This window comes from Empidonax traillii, unplaced genomic scaffold, assembly GCF_003031625.1.
Source record: "Empidonax traillii isolate 1590-97213 ecotype Southwest subspecies unplaced genomic scaffold, ASM303162v1 scaffold90:size2128546, whole genome shotgun sequence".
In the NCBI taxonomy this organism is placed as follows: domain Eukaryota; kingdom Metazoa; phylum Chordata; class Aves; order Passeriformes; family Tyrannidae; genus Empidonax; species Empidonax traillii.
The window spans coordinates 655723-677258 of record NW_020955283.1 but is presented as its reverse complement, the minus strand read 5'-3'; the positions used below and the strand labels follow the sequence as shown (position 1 = coordinate 677258).

At 38.1% G+C, this 21536-nt stretch overlaps 1 protein-coding gene across 11 annotated transcripts in view; it reads right to left on the bottom strand.

Moving 5' to 3' along the window:
- TCF12 (transcription factor 12) overlaps positions 1-21536 on the bottom strand; it is a 162768-nt gene that overhangs the window by 57520 nt on the left and 83712 nt on the right. For all 11 annotated transcript variants that reach the window (XM_027881505.1, XM_027881508.1, XM_027881504.1 and 8 more), the window contains one exon: positions 13535-13599. In XM_027881505.1, coding sequence (XP_027737306.1) covers positions 13535-13599 — 65 coding nt within the window. The remainder of the gene's footprint in view (positions 1-13534; positions 13600-21536) is intronic.

The following is a 21536-nucleotide window of genomic DNA, read 5'->3' as shown; positions in this document are numbered from 1 at the left end:
CAGCTCCTCCAAACCAACACTGTCCACAAGAAGTGAAACCAGTTCTGCTTAGCTCCAGACCTGACCTGCTTGACCAAGAATGCCTGGACTGGAGGAGCCCGTGGGGCAGGGAGGAAGCACTGGGAGAGCTGTCACTTCAAGTAGCTGATGGCAGGCCGCAGTCACAGAGCCCCTGCACCGCTGAGGTGGCACGGACCTCTGGAGGTGGGATGGGCCTGCCCTGCTCCCTCAGAGCTGCTGCCAAACTCAACCGGGAGCTGTGTCCCATTCACATCAAAGACAACCCTCCTGCTATCCCCCAGCAACTCCACCTGATCACTGGCAGGGATTTTGGAAGCACAACGAGATCCATACAGGTGCCTCCGGAAAAAGGGATGTGAGGATTTTTAGTTCCTCTGTTCCCCAACTCATTAGGAGAGGGGGGGGGAGAGACTACCTAAAAAAGGAACCAACCAATCAAAAAACCCATCAGTAGAAACTTTTAAGTTCATTTCCACAAAGTCATTCCAAAAGGCAAGGATCTTTGTCGTTTCTAGATTTGAACTCCAGTCTTTACTTCATGACATTTGCCACTCTTGCTCTTGTCCTAAGCATTCCAGTTCTTGACATTTTCACTGGGCCCTGAATTTCAAAGCAGGTTAGCTACTACAACAGCATGAACTTGGTGTATAAGTAATATAGTACATACCCAGTAAATCTCAAGATGTGCAATACTCTCTAAAGAAGTTTTCTGATCTATACTGTGTTTGAGTAAGAATTTTTTATTTGAAAAAAATAAAAAAACCCACCACAAACAACGCAAAACTACAATGCTTTTCTACCATTTACACAATCAAATGAAGCATCTGTTTAAAATTTTATAATTGTTTCTCAGTCTTCCAAAACAATATAAAAATAGATGTCATTAGTTCAGCTCATTGATTTTTTTGCCTGTTTGAACCAATTCAGAAGCAATATTGATTAGGACTGATCCTTTCCTAAGGGCACCTGATAAAGAAAGGAATACAGAAATACCACTGAGGATAGCAAAAAAGCTTTGTATTATCAGCATTAGGCTTCTCCTGACTAAGTGCCCGAGGTCCCTGCACAAGGCAGATCACTTACATATGTAGTTAGCAGCGTTCTCCACAGAGAACCTGCGCGCTCACTCTGAACCTCATCTGCCAAGCACGGATCCAATTACGAAAGAATAATCAATGACTGGTTATTCTCCTCAACGCTGTCGAGTCCTTGTCTGTATTACTGTTGTAAATAAACAGGCACCAGCCTTCAAAATTTGCCTCTTTGGATTTTATAATGTGTATTTCTAGTTTCAAGAAGTTATTTGAAGCAATATTTTCCCTCAGGAATGAGTGTTCGATAACCAACTTTAAAACAAAAGTAATGAAAGAAAAAAAGGGTTTTATTATGGTCAACTAAGAATGCAGCAAGTTTGACTCCAAAGAGAACAGAGTAAAAGAGGTAAACATGACTGGTTTACTTTTCAGTTATTCCTTTCAGGGAAACCAAGGAACAGTTTTGCAGCCTCAGGGAAAATGGCATGGCCTGACCCAAATAGGAAAGGCTTTCACCAGGGCCACTATCCCAACAAATGCTTTAAAGGGGTCACTTTCCTCAAGAGTATTCTCATAAAAATTAAATGCAGAGGAGTCATTCAAGCATTGCAAGGGTGAGGTGGGTGAAAAAGAATCATGTCTCGTGTGAGGGGTGTATTTACACACCTTTGTCACAGAAAACAAGTAACTTTGCATCACAGCTGTACTTCGGTGCAGGCAGAGTCAGCTTCCATTCAAACTAACAAGCCAATCAACCGTGTGCTTACACCAAAATGATATGCCTGAGATAATAAAAGCTGCTCAGCCAACTTCTTTTAAAATGGTTTTTAAAGTGATTCTTTCAAAGAATTTAAGAATAAAAGTTAAAAAAGAGTTTGACTAATTTGGAAGTTTTCTTTTCCTCAGCCCAACTCTGTGAATCTTTAGATACAATTTGATGCCAAAACGCTGCTCTGCCTTCAATGAACTTCTAGGACACCAGCCAGCAGAACTCTAATATGTTGGTAAACATTTCTTTAATTTTCTTACTTTGATATTAAAAAAAAAAATGTGGACAAGTAAAGGCCTACAGATGTCCTTGTGTAATATTCCTTGCAGCTCTCTAGCATTTAGGGTATACGTAGAGAGGAAAGCCAAGTTATCCTGCAAAATACACAGTTTTAACAAACACACTCCATACACTACACATACAAAGCTTTACCTTTTCAAAAATGCATTTGCTACATGCAGTCAGCCTTGTGCTTCTTGGTCTAAACCTTGTTCACGTTCTTTTTTTTTAAATACAAACATTGGCAAACACTTTAAGAACTCAAATTTTCCTAGTGCAGCCATAGCCAAACTATGCAATAGTTTCATCCAAATACAACTGTGTGCCTTTACATTATTCATTATTTTCTATCAAAAGAATAATATGGTTGAGAATAAAAGCATTAGCCCATTATATGCAACTGATTATGACAGGCCCATTATGCTGGCATAATAAGGCAGGCTGCTTTGGCAGTGAAATGAGGGCTGCAACCTCCCAATGCAAACTTAGATCTTGAAAACCTCCTCAGTAGTCAAACAGATTCAGCTAGATTTGATTTTTCCTGGTTTTTTTCATTAACTTCCTTTGAGTCCTGGTAGTCAGGTTATCCTTGCTTAAAGCAGAAAAACTGTCTAAAGGTTAAAAAAAAAAAAAACAAAACAAAACAAAAAAACAAAACCACACAAAACCAACAATGGAGTGTTTAGTTAAAAATTGGGAGCTTGGATACTCTACTTTGACAAAGTAATGCAATGCAACAGCACCCATCTTAGTCAAATCCCTCCATTATCCCGCCACAGCCACTGACTAACTCGGCATTTCTGCGTTTCTCAGAATCACACAGAGCAGATGGCAAGTGCATTCCTTGCCTTACTGTAAACTTGAAATGTTGCCCTGGGTAGAGCACAAGTTCCATGTACATGTCCTTTCACTCAGTGAGCGATTTGGATGACTTAGAGCACGTACAGAATGTGTCTCACATTGCCTTATAGGACAATTTGCATAAGACAATTTAAAAGAACGTAACAAAACAGAAAAGTCAAACTCTGCTAATCTCGCAAAGTCGCACAGCTACGTTGGATATTTTGCCCCTGTGTTTCCAAAGGAAAATCTAGCACAAAATTAAAACATGCACAAGTAATTGCTCTGTGAGATCCTAGCACAGCACAGAGGTTTGGGCTGCAAAAATACCATTCACTCGAGTTCCACGTCATGCAGCTTAAGCCAAAAATATAACTAAGATATAAAGTGTTGCATTTCACTTAACTCAAGTCTCCAATCTTTGGAAACTGTGATGAATATGCACTACAAAATAGGAGCTGGATTCGGAAAAACACTGACATATGATGTAAATTCATTTTAAATTTAAATTTTAGAGATATGTTTGCAATTATCAGCATGTTGTTAAAGAATCTCATCCTGAGAATATCATCAAATAGTAATGTGAAATACAGTGTTACCATTTTGAGAACAAAGGGACTCTGAATGAGTAATCAATAGCAACTGGCAGAAAATGAGGCATTAATTATGATCCTCTCCAGTGTTTTGTCTCAAAAAAGGTTTCATTAAATATATTGTGCTAACCTGTACATCTTCAAGCCATTACCAATAGATTTGATCAAATACATTTTTGGACTGTTTCTGGAGGAAGAAAATATCAGAATCAGAAAACCAAAACAACATCTAAAGTATTAGATGATAACTTGAGCTTTTTTCTTGATCAATTTAAAGGAAATGAGGGGCTGCTAATAAAACATCTCAGGAGAGGATCATCTAACAACATGTTGATAATTGCAAACATATTCCTCATTTTAAAAAAAATACTTAGATCTTATAATCTCAATGTAGTCTCTCGAAAATTTAATTATCATCTCCTATACCTAAAGTATCATGCAGGTTTGAGAAGATAATGACAGTCATCCATCAACTGCATCCTGCCAGTGTAATCAGGCTAATCTAGCTCACTGGATTAAAAACCAGCTACCTAGGGTACTAAATACTGAAGTGATGCAACATCATAAACAAAATAACATTTAGTTTTACTGTCTTTCCAATTATTGTTAACACTGATGAATATTGAGTTATCAGTATATTCTCTTCTTACACCAAGGCTTTTCCAGATCACCATGAGCTGCTTATTCATGTGTGTACTAAGCAGAATCTGCTACTATGGCAAATTCTGTTTATATGTAAATATCCTGGGACTGAGCACAGGGGCAGAGGAGAGAAAAGAAAGAAGTTTATTCAGAATTACATATGTGGGGTTTTTTAAGCAGCGAGAAGAGTAAAGATTAAACGTGAAGGGAAGGAAACATTTTCTATTCTTTCTGCATCTAAAGGGTTTTAAAGCACCTGATTAACACATATATTTTGAAGAGTCCCTTCCTTCTCTTCTGCAATACTGGCTTCCCTGCACTGATACTGCCTATTGGCAGGACTACAAATTCTGTTTTACGCTTCTAAAGCAGCCCCCTGCTGATGTTGGTGTCCAATCCCGGAGGTTGTGCTGGCTCAGCTTGTCTCCGTTCATCCCCCCGGGCAAGGTATTTTCGCCTTGCTGCCTGAATTGGAGGAAGGCATTACTAAGCATTGTGATTACAGGTCAACCACCCCTCCCTCTGCCTTTGAATCTTCTCGCTACATTATGAAAACAGTAATTTGAACAGCTTCCTTACTGCGATGATACAAAAGCAGGTTTTCAGAGAACTCCAAAATGTAGAAGAGAAGCTGTTGAGGGCTTTTTCATCTACTTTTAATTTTTTTTGGTACCAGCCTCACAGCTTTTCTCTATGATTTCAAGATATAAGCATGAGGAGTCAACATCATAATAAAAGACTTGACATTAAATCTAATTTACAGAAGTCAGACTACAAAGGATATTATAAAGCTCAAACTATCCTTGCATCTGTTTCTCCCTCTGCACTTCAGCAAAATGATTTAAAAATATTTCAGGCCATTGGTAGAATGTTTCATGTATACATACTGGGAGCTGTCTGTGCATCTCTCCCACATAACCAAGAGGAAAATCTCTATTGCTCTTAAGCAGCAAGTCAGAAAATGTGTAACGTGATGAGGGTTCATTAATACAGCAACCAGATAATTGTGAGGACTTAACATGGAGGGCCCATATGTTGTCACATATGATATGAGCTCAGTTCAATACCAGGGTGCTAAGAAATGGATAGACACGCCCAGGAAGTATCTCAGGCTCCCATCCTATCTCCCTAATAATTGTTATCCTTCTCCCTGCTCTTCAGAAACCTGTGCCATCAGGAGCACTAGCATCTTGAAAAACACTCCACAGCACAACAGAAATTAAAGCAAGTTGGATGGTTTAGCTCCACAAAAGAGGAATCAAAATTAGTCTTGTGCTTCTTTTCATCCCTGCCTGCCTAAGCTGGAGTCTCTCCCAGCCCACCCCATCCCATCTCATCCCAGGAAGCAAAGTTGCAGGTTCCCTACACCACTCATCTCCTTCTTCCCAATTCTACTCATGGTCTGTATTCTTTTTGAGAGCAGTTATTTGTGCAGATGTGAAGTTTAGGAAGGGACTTTATCTCCTATGAAGTCAGAGAGGAAGGTAAATGGGGGTTTAACACACTAGAGTAGTTACAGACAAAAGGAATAAACACTTCAAGAAAATCCAAAGGGGAATCCAGCTCATTCAGATGGACAGGCATGGCTGGGAGGACAGAACTCAGCTAATACTTTCCCCATCCTCCACTAATACCATAAATTTGTAATTGAGAAGCACCCAGCTCTGAGGCAGTCAGATTAGCTGGACACAAATAGTAATTCACCAAAGAAATGATATCTGCACTCCATGGTGTAACGTGCTTTTTACTTCCTCAGGCAGCAGCATGCAAGATACTATATACTGATTTACAGGATATTCATAACCTTAAATACAACCAAACACAATCAAAAAATAAACGTGGCAAGAAAATTTGCCAAACCTAAGCAGCATGAGAAAGAAGAGCAAAGACAAGGAACAGTTTGTCTGGTAAGACATTCAAAATGATTCCTTGCAGAACTGCTCCCCCTTTATAAATAGCATCCCTCCTCCAACTAGAACGAATTCCTAACACCTGCTACCCGCTTCAGTCCGGGGGGAATGTCTTCCCTGATTAACTTCAGGTGGTCACCTCCAGCTTGATACCGAAAAAAAGAAATCTAGCCTGTGCCCAGCACATTTTTACTTTCTAAAAAGGTTCTGCAGGCTCCTTATCTGCTGAGAGACACGAGATATTTTCCCAATAGCACAATAAGTAATTAATTTCTAATAAATCACGATCAAGAGAAAGTTAATATCGCTTGATTCGACTTGAGAAGTAAAATGAAGCAAGACAAACTGAAGTTCTGGCGTTCCATCTGCCCTTAAACTATATATCCCTCTCCCCATCGCAATCCTTTCAGATGGTATCAGCTGGCAGAACCCGGAGTCACTGCTTCAGTTAACATCCTGTCAGCCTTTCCTTCGGCAGCTGCATTTCTTAGAGATTGAGAGCTCAGCTGTAAAAATCTGCTTTGGGGAGACACCTGATATCAAAAGTGTCAGAGAAGAGGAGATTAAAAAGAGAAAATTTACCAAATAAAATCAGTTTGTCAGCTTTAAAGTTATATTCATATTAAAAATCCCACACGTGTACAAGCCTTAAAATTTTTTATACTTCCATAACTCAGTGCTACTCAGATTTAAATAGACATCATGTTCTCTAAACTGCTGCTAAAACTATGTGAGGAGGAAAAGTAACCGGTGCCACTGCCTGTCATCTTTCTAAGGCCCCACAGAGAGGAAAGGTCCAGAATCTCATATAATTTTCTGCCTCATTGGAAAGATCCATCTAAAGCATCTTCAAACATACACCTGCAGTGAGGAGGAAGAGCTTTCTTGTTGCTGCTTAATAGACTCTGTTAAATAGAAACCTCAGTGAACATCCTTGGAGCAACTGAAGAATGCAGCTCTTGGGGGCTGCACCTGCAGAAAGATTTATTTGGATGCTTCCAAACCCATTTAAAGAACAGCCACATTTTAAAACACAATGTGCCACAAACACCTTTTTCTACTCTCACTCTTGCATTCCAAGTAACATCCCAGCTGTCGGATACCACTAAAACACCGCCCTGCCCCACTATTCACAGTCATTCATTTCTTTCACTCTTGTCACTTCCAAGTTTTTTGTTCTTACAAAACTTGTATTTCCAATTACATTTTTCATACTGTTCTTGACTTGGCCATTTTTGTCAGTAAATCTCATTTCTGCTTCCCACATACATTTTGATACACTCTCACCTCCTAACGCTCACATTTTTGTCTGTTTATTCTTCCAGCTGTTACCTGATGCTTTACTAAAAAATTAAAATCAGGTAATCTTCATTACACTCTACAAGCACCTTACAATTACACAGTTTATGAACGTATTAAAAATACTTTTAGGTGGGTGCTATTTAGTTCCATTAAATTTTCCTCTATGCATTAAGCTGGTATCTAGATCCTACTACAGATAACTTGTTTTCACTTTTGCTTGACTAATCCTCAACTCCCTACCAAGTAACACCAAAAAAAGTTGCCGTTTTTGCCCATGCACAATATGAGGAAAGTTTTTTGTTCTCCCTACACAGCTCAAACTTCTGGAATTGTACCCTTATCATACTTCCTTAGCCTTTGAGATGGCTGTTAGAGAGCGTACTCTGAGATGATACTTGCCCCAACATTGCCCATTTGAATTCTGCTCAAACTGCTCTAAAGTCACTTTAAATTTTAAAGAGCCAAATTACTGACTATGCAAAGGCAAAGTAACATGCACTTACAAACGTTTCTTTTGCTAAAGTGATCGTTTGTTAAATTGCCCAAGAAATTGGTGCTAAAGGCATTTTTGGGGTTTATTTCAAAAGTTTTTAAAGTGTTTGTTAAGAAACAATTTTTTTTTCACAAAAACATTCCCAAACTTCTTAGTCTGTGAAGGATGTAACAACTAATAAATACAGGTTTTCATGCTATAATTCCATTCTTTAATATCAAATTCGCAGACAAGATACAAACTTTTAAAATTCCACGTTAAATTGTAAAAAAAAAGGAGAAATTGGTAAATTCAGAAAAGCTGTCTGAAATCATGTATGTTGACTTGAAGTATATTCCCATGAGGAGCACTAAGTGTGGTGCTAATGTGCATAAAATCTTACTGTCATATTGCAAAATTCAGGCTAATTTAATAATGCCTGATGTGCCTTACATTATGTTGCAGTGATGTAATAACATGTTGCTAAATGAGTCACCTCCCATTAACTTCAGGGCAACAGCAGAGTTGATGGCTATTGAAGGAAAAATGGTGCAGCAATATTACTGGAAATATGGATGGGCCGTCTTTCTACTGGATTTTTTTTTATCTAAAAAAATTAAGATTCTGAAGGAGCCTTATTTTTTACCAATATACGCAAACCTTATATAACAATAGCAGCATAAAGGAGTTCAAAAATCTATCTGCCACTACATAAAATATATGTAGTGTACAGTTTATCATATAGATTCTTCACATACTCTCTATGTAGTACTATATGTGTATATATCATGACTATAGAGTAGTAGATATTTTATACAGAATTACACATATATAATTGTACATAGTCTAAGTGAAATGTATTTAGTATAACCAGTCCACAGGTCCCTCCAGCATTCACGTGTACTACAGAGTTACCATCAAAGCTTTCCCTGTATGGATTTTGTAACTTTTCCAGTGTCCCATCACCATGTAGAACAGAGATGAGAGAGTCAGAAAAATTAATTAAGACATATCTCTTTATAGAAAGACTACCCTTTAAACCAGAAATGCTGAATGCCTGTGAAGTTCTTGCCCAGCATCCATTACATTCAGGAGTTGATTTTATCTCCTGTCCCACACAGGGGATAGTATGCAGACTTGAAAGGATTATGAAAGGAGAGTAAATGTGTTATCTTCACATGGCAGAAAATCCATAGTGTCTATTTTTCATGCATGATTGTTTAGAATGAAAACAGAATGTTAAGGGGATAGTCACCAACAATTTTTACCATCTTGAGCCCAGTGATGCCAGCGGGGAGAGACTGTGCCAGGCACACAAGAACAGGCACTGGGAGGTAAAAGGAGCAGCCCCCCCATCTCCATCAATTATCCAGGGCCCTCACAGGCTCCTGGGGATAAAGTTCGCCTCTGTGAAGAGCCACAGAAACAATTAGAAGAATTAGTGTAACAGCTACACATGTACTGCACATTTATCTCCATTTCACTTTGGAAATAGTGCAGATTCCTGGCTTTCTTCGAGCTCAGACCTGTCAGAGCCATGAGCAGGGACAGCTGGGTACCTTTTGATGATCCTGGAAATGGGAGTCGTGCATTCAGTGCCTGAGGTCTGATCTTGTTTCCTTTACATAAGCAACAGCTTTCAGTACTTGATCACACAAATGTGGAGAAAATCTTTTAATACAAGAAGCTTTCTGAAAGCTTAATCTTTACCTCATTTAAGATTTGTGGAAAGATGCCCTTCCTAAATCTGCAATTACAAGGCCAACAGCAATTGCGGAATCCCCCACAAACATCACAAACCACCACCCTCCCTCCAACTCAAAGACACAAATAGAGACTTTGTGTCAAGTCATGTAGCATTGCATTTCATTCTGACAGCAAAACAGAGTTTTCATATTTCATCTAAGAGCTGTCATTTCTTTAACCAGGCAGAAGTTTTTGATAGTCATCTCAACCAGCTCTGCATAAGCCTTGATTTGTCATCTTATCCATCCACTTAGCCTACATACTCTTAGATGCTCCTTTTTGGCTTGCTTTAAACACCTGATGGGAAGAAAACCTGAAAATCTGCACTTCCTGTTAAACAAATATTCATAAATTAGCCACATTTACATTCTTGTGACTAAATGTTATATCTGAATCACAGTGCATTACCTAAGTTGCTCAGACTCTTAAGTTACGCTGAAAATCAATCACACTTCAACTCCTACAGCCTAAATATAAAGCCTGTAGGTAGCCAACAGTCCCTGCAGATCACTGCTTAGATTATTTTCAGTAAAAGGTGAGAAGTGAGACTAAGAGTCTTAAATATTGCAGTTTACAGTGGTCTTGAAAATTTTCATTCCAGCCCTCTGTAAACTCAACAGGCAGTAAAAATTAAAACTCATCACACACCCCCACCAGGTTATTGAAACAATTTACACCAGTGACATATGGAAAGAACTGTGGGAGGAGAAGGACAGGTTAGAGAGTACTTGGAGAAGGTAGGTATTTTCAATTAATCTGTACCCAATGACATACTCAGAAGATCAACTTGCTCTTGCCATTCTTGCCATTTCAGAAACTTTAGCCACTGTCTTTGAGAAACCCATGGTTTGGAGAGAGTGCAGAGATTAAAAAAGAAGGGGGTTGGCTGGTTTGAGAGAGGAAGAAAAGCAGTGGCTTGTAATTCCTCAACAATTTAAATTTCCTTTTTTTGAAGAATACTGGAAGAAATAGACTGCAAATGTCAGAAGATAATGAAGAAGAGATTCAGATTCAGCTGGAATAAACTATGTAAAACCAATCTCATTTCCTTCTCAGATTACATAAGAGATGTTTTAATATGGATTTTACTACTTTTGCATTTCACAGGTGAACTGAGGAATCAAGGACAACTAAAACTAGTGCTGAATACAGAGCACAGCTGATTAAAAAACAGCTAAGAGTTCATGATCAGCAGTGGGTGAATGCATTAACTGAGACTTTGCAGGCATCTGTTTTGGGCATCATTCCACCTCTTAATTAGTGACTTGGATGAAAAACGAAGACTACATTTACTAAATTCACAAAACAAATAACCCATAAGGATCTCCAAATGCGGTGCAAGCCTGGAATTCAAAATTGCACTCACAAATTTGGAGACGGTAGAACTGAAAAATACAGGGTGAGGAATGACAAGCCAGCCAGCATTATCATATTGGGAAATTTTAGATCACCATGATTCAAACAGGCATCAGAGACTGGATATTTGTTAGGGAAAAAGGTAAATGCCATACAGAAAAAAAAAAAAAAAAAAAAAAAAAAAAAAAAAAAAAAAAAAAAAAAAAAAAAAAAAAAAAAAAAAAAACAACCAAACAAACAAAAAAAAAAAAAACAAACAAAAAAAAACAACAACAACAACAACCAAAAAAACCCCACAAACCCAAACATCACAATACTGTCAGAAAGATCCAGGAAATTTCTTTTTGCCATGGTGGTCAGGTCTTAGATGAGGTACCTGACCTAGTTTAAAACACTGCAATTTCCTGGGGTTCTGAACCTACATTCAGAACATTTAGAGTAGAGTATAAAATTTTCTATTAATATTTAAATCTGAGATAGACCCCGTTACATATCCACTATTAAAATATACCTGTACATGGGCACTATACACACCCATGTGAAAATTAACTCTATTTATGTCTTATCTTTTCTAGGGGCTCCTTATCATCTTAATCATCCAGTGGATTTCCAGCCTCTACAGACTTAACAGAGAACAGATTCTTCTCTGTGGGCACTGTTTGTAAGACAAGAGTTGGCTGCTTTATTTACAATATTTAGATAAAGCATCCGGGAAACTTTTAAAGAGTAAGTACGTTTAAATAATGGAAACCAAAACCCAGTGTGGTCACAGTCTCCTCCACCTCCAGACATCTTTAAGAACTGACTCCATGAGCACGTCAGGGACAATGCAACTGATTCTTCATCTGGATTGTTATGACCTCTCATGATCACTTTTGACCTTCTCTAGGACAGCTTTCAAATATTGTAGTTACAATGAGAACTGTATGTCAAGAACTACCATGCATTTATGGAAAACATAAAAAAAATCCAAAAAAGGTTGAGAATCCCACCACATTTCAAGTTAACATATGATTTTAAACACTGATTTATCTGATAAGACCAAATTAAAGCACAAACTGTAACTTCTTACATTAATTTAAATTAAAATTAAACTGAAAGTTAGCCCTGTGATAATTTTCTATTATCCTGAATATAAAAACAGACCAGATTTACCTACAAAAACATTACTCCCATATATAAAGATGTATACTAAAAAACTTTAGGGAAAGAAAAAACTGTGAGAGAGGAAAGAGTAGGAAACTCATCAAAGAGATAAACAGAACTAAAAGTGCAAAGGTATAAAGAGAACTAAAGGTGATGTTAAAAGAAAAAAGTTATTAAAATATGCATTAAAAGTATTAATATGTATTAAGGTTTTGGGTTCAAAACAGCTACGTGCAAAAAATTGATGTTAAATGATATTAGATAGAAACAATTATAAATACGTAGATATAAAAGGATTTTTCTCCTTTTTGAGAAACCAAACAACAGAAATTACACTCATTACCACAAAGTAAAGCATTAACTTAATGAAATAGTTACGTGGAAATTAATTTGCTTCAAAACTAATGTCAAGTTTAAGTTATTATACTGAAGTACAGCGCATCCAGAGTTATTTGGACGATTGCAGTAACACTAATCCAATGTTTTACTGGCTAGACTGGCACTAATGGCAAGCCCATGATTAACGTAAAGAGGTATTACTGCATTTGGGGAGAACATTCCTGAAAGCTCACCCATGAGGTACAAACAGGTCTTTGTTTGCCACATCTGTGTTGCAGAGAAGTAGTAAAGGCTGTGAGAATGATCCTTTCTTCATAGGGGAAGCACTGCCACGTGGTGCTGCCCATTCCCACTTCCCAAACTACCAGGTAAAACACTAAAAGTCAAGATGGCAAACTCCTATGCCAAGTTTTATCCTCCAGAAGAAAGACATTCCTGAAAATATCAGTTCAAAGCCAATAGTCTACTTAGTAATTTTACTTAGTAAAATTAAAAGAGGACTCCTCTTTGAGAAAATAAGCACAAATTAATTTCTTAGAACTATAAACATAATATATTAGTTATTTAAATCTTTATCAACAGATACTGAATGTAATCAAATGCTAATTATACTTTAAACAGTCAAACTTCCTGTACATTCAAAACAGACTTTTAAACAATGATCAGAATATTCTTAGTGTGGCTCATTAGAAATAATGTGGAAGAAATCGTCACTCTAAAATGAAGATTTACAGACATAAAAAGAAAGGTTTTGTAATTAAAAATCACATCATAAAAATGACAAAGCAATACAGTGTACACACTGAGAAACCTAGCTATTAAATTAAACTCAGGATGTTCAGACCTGCAACCACCTCCCTTTTACTCAAAACCTGAGCTACAGAACCAATGCCACTCGCACACAGCAGAACTACCTCCTCTAAGTGGGTGTATGTAAGTACAGGGCAATCTGCAATCTGACCACAGAGAACACAGAAAATTTATTCTGCAAACTGTGGAATACATTCCTGTTTATTACGTTTGGTGGCTTAAACTACATTTTAGCTCAGCTTATTGCATTTGCTTTCGATCATCACCGTACGTACCTGACAGCCTGGCAAGCCTGTATCTCTCCCATACAATGGAAATGGACCTCTGTCTGAGGCTTTTCCTATAAAAGAAAGGCATTTGAAATTAGGTCATTTTTGCAATCTGCTAGATATCTGCATCAGTTGTCCTTATATATGCAATTGAGAAAATCTATTAGCATCATAGTAAATTTACAAACATTGAGTCTCATGAATAAAAGCAGGTTTTTATACATCTGTGTTTAACACACTCCAATAGCACTACAGGAAGAGATGACATACTTACCTAATTAAATTCCTTAAATAACCAGTCAGATACTATAAAATATGCCTATTCAGTATGTTTAAATAAAAAGGGCAAAGGTCCATTTTCATTTCCATTATCAATGAGCAACAGTACAGACACTTTAGACATCTCGTCTTTCTACACGAAACCAGCACTTAGCTGGTATCCACCTTAGGCCACAGATACACTGAGCAGTAAAATAAAACCCCATGAAAAGTAAATAAAACCAATTCAGAATAGGGAAACTCACACCAAGAGCTGAATCATTCAGCTCTTGACACTCACCCCTAAATCCTTAGAAATCTTTTTGTCTCATGTACAGATCAGTACAAAAAGGAAGCAATACAAGTGGGTCAGGACAGTAAAACAGATCTCTCTCTTCTGCCATATAGGCACCTACAGAACACAGTGGCTCCTGCAGAGCTGACTTCTGATATTGCTGTCTGAGGTCACAAGACATTGCATTTAACAATCCCAGGAAAACTACTTAGTGCTTAGCTGTTAGATATGCCACCAAAGTGGCCTGTTTGGATATTAAAACTCACTGTGAAAGTTCTCCAACAGAGCTTGGAAGTTTAGCAATCAACAGTTTTTTAAAAATCTTGAATACAAGCCTGCTGAACAATGCCAAGCACGGGAGAGTGATCCAGTATGTGCATAACAGAAAACACCAAGTGCATGTGCCTGCCCCACTTATGACACAGGTGGAACTCAGAAACACCCTGTAACACCACTGAGAGTCTTATCCAAAGGTAAGCATTAATAAATCATGATACCTACTTATTTTTAAATGAATGCTATCCTACCCAGCTAGGCATTCCCTTTTCTAAGCCATGTCTGTGTTATTCAGTCCTCATAAGAAGAAAAAGCAGCCCTTCTTACATATTCCCATTTCAGTGATAAACAGCTCCATGCTATTGCACTTCTAGAACAGAACTGCCTTTGCTCTTTCTGATTTTCTCTCTTACTACTGAAAATCCCTAAATGCCATTTGGTAAGAGGAAAAACTAAAGTATGCTTATTGTTCATTTAAAAAGTGCATCTTATGTAAGCAGGGAGGAAGAGGAAGTTTGAATCTCTTGGAACAACATCTCTGCAAGATTATCATCTTTGATAACTACAGGTAGTCTGGTCAAGAATAGTTTGCTTGAAAAATGGTAGCCCTGCTGTAACAAAGGGAGGAAAAAGTTAACATTTTTCTGCTGAAGCAATTTGCCTCTCACAACTATCGAGCACCAAGCAAATAAAATACCTAGTGTGCAAAATTATAAGTAGTAGGATGAATCATGCTGTTCATATTAAACCAGACTCAGCATTTTCTTTCCAGAAAATGAGAATCTCATACCACATGATAAACAACTGCGACTGAACTATGCAGTATTCCAGGCAGGCTTTAAAACAAATATTTGTACAAGAGTCAATTACAGAGGCTAGAAAAATTATGATTTAAAGTATGGTTTGTGCAGCAAGCAAGAAATTCTTAGACAAGAATGCATAAAATCATGTTATTTAAATGTCATAATTTCTAAGTTTGGCAGGTTCACACTAAAGGAAAAAAGCTTACTAGAATGTCTAATCTGTAGTAAATTTGGTTGTAAGAAATGATCGAGAAAAGTCAAGGCTTCCTGATGCTGCACTGCCCAAGTATTTATCAAAAATTAGAGCTGGAGTAAATTAACATTTAACCTGTGTTCAAATGGCTCAGCTTTTCAATGAAGGAATTGGAAAGCAACCTAGGATCAAGTACAAGAGCGTGCCTTTCACAGTCTTCCAAACACATTCCCAGTGCAAGCACACAGATACCCCTCTCAAACCTGCAACAGTGTCACAGTGTTCAAGGCACGTGTTTTAAACGAGATTTCACAGGCACACACCACAGCAACACACAGAGCCCACACCCAACTCCTGCCTCCGGGGCTCTCTCGTGCTGTGGTCCCTGGTGCAGCACTGAAGCAGTGCTGGCAGCAGCACAAGGATGGGACAGAGAGGTGAGTGATTCCCAGCACCATTACAGCACATCTACTGGGCACCACTGAAGCCCCTCGAGCTTCACTGAGGATCCATCCCAAAGATTTCCCAGCTTTGTGCTGTCTGGCCATAGCACAGCACAATGGAAAAGTGAAGGAGCACAGACTTCAAAGGGCCTGTTGTCACTTCAACACACCTCAGGGCTCCAGGCCAGGCACAGCGTTATTCTCATTCTTTAAAGCCTTGTAAGCAAATGTCACAGGTAATGTTTACTTGTCAATAGAAAGAGAAAATACTAAGCAATACTTCATGCAGTGAGTGAGTCAAGTACTTGAAAGGCGGGTAATGCCGAGTTTGAGAAGATGACACTCAGTGGTTTAACAAACAGGTAGGTCCCACACATAGTCTCTGATGAGTGCATGGGCAGTCTCTGGCATCCAAAAAAGTTCAAATACATGGCCCAATACACCAAAGCAGAATTCCTTTAGTGCTTTTTTGCTTTCTTAATTATTCAGACTCTATAGATTGACAGAAGAGCATAAAAATGTAGAGGTTACTGTAAAAACTGGAATCCTTGTGCTTATGAGTACACAAACTTTAAAAATACATGAGAGTGAGAGTCAAAGCAGACCCTGAAATGTCTTGCAGGTTTACCCCACAGGGTTTGCTACTGAGTGTTTTATACCCTCTCTCAGTTCTTGTCTCAGTGCTCACTGCACAGATGGCATTAGTCCCTTTTTCATTACAGTTGGAAATTCAGAAACATTAATGGGGATGTAAGGAAACTCATTAGGGCACCCAATATTAACTGGAAGAAGGAAGAGGAGTTTGCAAAAACACTATTAAATGACAAAATCCTCTGAATGCTTTCACTTGAGCAGGTTTGTGTAGACACTGCTATAAGGTAGTGTGTTGATATACCAGCCAGGAAGGTAAAGTACATGCCCAGATGAAATTTATTTCCTCATTAGAACTAATTTTATTTTCACACAATATTCATGAGAAGTAAAGCAACTCTGGCCAGTTTTCCCAGCCTGAACACTTGGCATCAGACCTGTGCAGGAAGGCTTCCTCTGCAAGGCTGTTGGGAGTCACCAGCCTCCTGCTCACCTTTATCACCTTCCTCCTGACTCACATTTTAAAAGTTACCTGCTATCATTTTAGAAGCAAAATCTATGCCTTGCTTACAAAGTAGCATCGTGGTAAACTTCTCTTCAGGTTACATACCAGTGGCTCTATATACCAGAGCTTTGTATTCAAACCAGAGCTGGAATAAAGGAATGGGCATTTAAAATAATTGAGTGGGTTATATACAAAAATCTTACATCTGCCACAGGTCAACTCACAAGGCACTTGAACCTTTTAATAACTTGGAATTAGTGTGTTTTGTTGGTTTGGGGGTTTTGTTTGGAAGTTTCATGGGTTTTCATCAACAACCTAATTGCTACCTAAGAGGCCTAAAGTCCAAGGACTATGGAGTTAAAAGAAGCCTAACCAAGAAAATCCCACCAGCCATTTTGAACCACAAGTATTTCCCAACTGTATAAATTTAAAACCTTGACACCAATTCAAACATTAATAGGCATTTAGTAAATCGTTATTTTTCTCTTGCAATCACTTGTCCAAATGTGATACACTCACAACTTCATATAGATTTGGAATACCACACGAGGAATTGTCTTCCATAATATCTGTGTGTACAACAGCTGTGCAGCCTAAATACTCCTAACACAGAACACACTGAAACAGCAAGATGCAAAGTGATAGTGAGCTGAAAACAGCACTACATTAGCTCAGCTGAGGACTACTTCAGTGAATGTGCTATAAATGCCTGCCAGTGGTAATACAGCCCTTTCCCACTGCTTCTAGATAATGCTTGGCTTCTGAGAAGATGACAGAACTCTCCAAAAAATTACTTCAATTCCCACAGAATTAACCCTTTGCAGACTGAAGAGCTTTCTGAGCATTGCTAAGGATTTGTTTGGACGGCAATATGCAAAGCAACAGCATTTTTGAACGAGGCCATGTTTGTCTCCCAGTATGAATCCACAGTGACCACAGCTGGCAGCTGCTCTGTTTGTCAGACATGAAGTATGTCTGCCCTACTTGCACAGAGAATCTGCTTTCAGTGAATCTTGAAGCATGTTTTTACAGTTCCTAATCACCATTTCATCACTGACAACACTGTTAACCATACAGACAGCCTACCCAAAAGTCAGCTCATAACTAAACATGGTTGACATCTTTGAGATTTTGTTTTCTTTTCAAGTTATTAAATTGGTGTTAGTAATTTGACTAGAAATCAATTTTCATACTGCTCTCTCCCCCCCCCCCCACATCCAGAAAAGTGTGTGTCTTTGTTACCCATAGAATTAATACATCCAAATAATTTCTCATATGCACATCCAATATAACAAGGAACAAGCTGCACAAGCTACACTGACAGGCACATACAAATGATGCAAGAAAAACATGCTAAGTAAACATTTTTCTACTCATCAATATCATTTTCCAACTTATTACAAAGTAGAAAGTACACAAAGTTTATAGAATAAGATCCTTACAGGTCTATTCTTTATTTTTTAAAATTCTGTTGGCGTTAAAAATTCTTATTCGGTAAATATTCACTACAGTGTAATAAAATTATGTTCTAATCAAACACAAAACCAGCCCTGCTCTTAGGATTTTGTGTATTGCTTTCTTCTTTGAGGCAAGACTGACTGACACATACAGCCATAAAAATTTTTACAATATATCCATATATTTCCCACAGCACCAGAGGACTAATTTCTTCCTTCTCTATTGCTGTATTAATAGAGGCTCATTAATAGAGGCTGTCACAGTTTCAGTCTTTATCTTATACCTACAATGTCCCTCTAACATTTTTAAGACATACAATGAACACAGATATAGTGAACACATACGATACACGTTTTTCCTTACAACACTTGTGACCAAAACCCCTGGAAATGAAACAGAGATCTGAAGCACCACAATTTGAAGAAATGGCTTCAAACCAGTGACCTCCCATTCTCTCCAGGACGGTGTTTAAGAGTCCCTGGCTGTCGTGTGCCAAGCATGCTGCTGGCTGCACTGGGGATGTTTAACAAGGCAGTGCCAACAAGTGCAGCTGCTGGACTTGCAGCACCCTCCTCCTGTTCATCCCAAGCCAAATTACTCACTCAGCTATGAACAATGAAGCAGCAACACGGGAAAACGCCAAGTGCAAGTGAGATTAGTGATAAACTCCAGGATCCCTACAGAGGTCAGTGATTAGCAGGTCCCGAGTCGTAATCACTTTCCTAACCCAGCCTTTATCTCATCACACGCTCCATCTTAGCTCAGGCTCCTCCTGACTGCGAGCAGCTCCCCAATCAATATCCCTGCAAGCCTTGCAAACTCAGCCACACTCTCCTACCTTGTAATAAAGCAGCCAAACCTACACAATACAGATTTTCCATGAACTTGTAATACAAATTTTTAACCTTAAGTTTAGTAAATAGTTCATACATAATAAAATCACCTTACTGGAATATGTTGTATAAAGTAACAGAAGAAAAAATACAAAGGCACTTAAACAGGAATGCCATGCCCAAGTGGTGATCAGCAATGCAGTCTACACAGCTAAGCATAAGAACATTGATCCATGTGTTCCTGAAGAACGGGGAAGGAAATGGTATGTACAGACTGTGACTAGTGAAAAAAATACATTATATTATTTTCCCCCCCATACCGTGACATCTTCTAACACCAGTTTTCCCAGACAGCAGAAGTGTTTTAGAAAGCTTGTTTTTAACAGTACAGATTTGCCCCCTCTTCCTTTTTTTGGCCACAATTTTGAAAGACTGTGATCCTACAGAAATAATAATGGGCAAGAAGTAAAAGTTTGATTTTGAATGAGATTTATGAGATTTAACAGTCCAGTCTCAGGTCTGCCAGAAATCTCCTAGGACTCTCCATACCATAAATTCTCATTCGTAAGACAGCATTATACTTCTGCTATCTAGTTCTATTACTTATTTGGAGCAAGAACTGTTTTTCACATAAAAAATGATTCAAAGGGTGAAAATTCTGAAGCTGGAATTACTTGGAATCTACTTCCCATTACAAATTTGCCATTTAGGGACTATTTCAGACAGCAAATACTGAATTATTGCTTTTGTTAACATTTGGAGAAAATTATATAAAAAAAATTCTTTACTGTGCTTTCCAAAGATTAAAAAAGTTCAGAAGTTTTTATACTTATAGTTGTGTAGGCATCTGCAGATGTCTTTCTCTGTAAGAATTCTCTTGATTGAACCGACCAGGCAATAAATCTCAGAGTACATTTATAAAGATGTTAAACACAGAAGTCAAGGGATTTCTCACAACTTCTTTAACACAATATTTTAAAAAGAAATAATGTCAACGTGTGAAGTGGTATTAAAGAACCTGCTTCCCAAAGAGATGTCTTTGACACTTCCATTCCATTGATTTGTAAGTACTTCTAAGAAAAGATGGAGTATTTTGTCAGATTGCAGAGCACTGCACAGATCTTGTGCTATAAAAACAATTTATTAATGCTCTCATGTACTTCAAATACACAGGAGATAAGAGTGGACTAAATTCCACATTATATTTGGATTGACCCTGTGAACTTGTAATTTATATGCTCATGTCAAACTAAGAACGCTTCTATTCCAACAGAGGCTGCGCCATGGAGGCTCCTTGCTCAGTACTATTCCTGTCCCTCCACTTAGCAGGCTCACACTCTGCTAAATAACAAACCAAATGTTTGCAAGGCTAAAAGGGACTCCAGGCTCTGGCAGGAAGAATGCACATCAACAACTGAGGGCAAGGGAAGAGGGAGTACAAACCTGAAGAAAGAGCTTTCTTCTCCTCCCTCGAGCATGTGTGGGCAAGTATCAGCCAACCAAATAATCCCCGAAGAGCTGTTCATGTACTTGGTTTCAAATTCTCCACTACTGTGTCTACCCTGGCTACCCTCACCATAAATAATGTCAATGCTCTATTAACCCATTAATGTGTGTTATGCACAGAGAGAACACTCATGGTAAGAACAGACTAAAAATATACTAAAAATGAGGGAAATCAGGGATATCAAATATTCAGAATAACCAGATTGAGTTTGCATTTGAATACACACACACTCCCCACTGGTGACAAGAAGGCATTGTCTCATTTACTCACCTCACCTATCTATCCCAAGTTTTTCTAGAGTATTCAAGTGTCTTCACTTTGTTTGTTAAAGTATTTCTCCCTTTGCCACCTTCCTCATCTCATCCCCAAGGGATTTAGTTAAAATTCTCAACAAACAAAGTTGCTACTTACAGCTAACGTGAAAAGCAACCCTTGCTCTTCTGGTGTGGAAGTTGTCCCAGATCTAAGGCCAAAAATTACTCAGCTTCTGTCAGTGACTTTGAACATCAAGTACATTCTTAAGTCTAAAGTCAAGAGGATTTTATAATTGGAAATGAATAGAGAACCCACACTTTACAACAAAATGTTACACCTGTTTCCAATTAAAAGATTATTTTGGTGACACTACTTACTACAAATTGCTACATTACTCTCTATAAATAAATATATAAATAAATAGATATATATTCTGTAGGTATCTACAGTTTCTCTCACCATCCAAGATCTATTAATTTTCATTAGACTTGAAAAGTCAGCTTGTCAACAAAGAAAGATTCCCCCTTGCCCATTCTCTGTATAAACACAGGCACAAACACAGCAAACATTTATAACCATCTTCCATAAGGC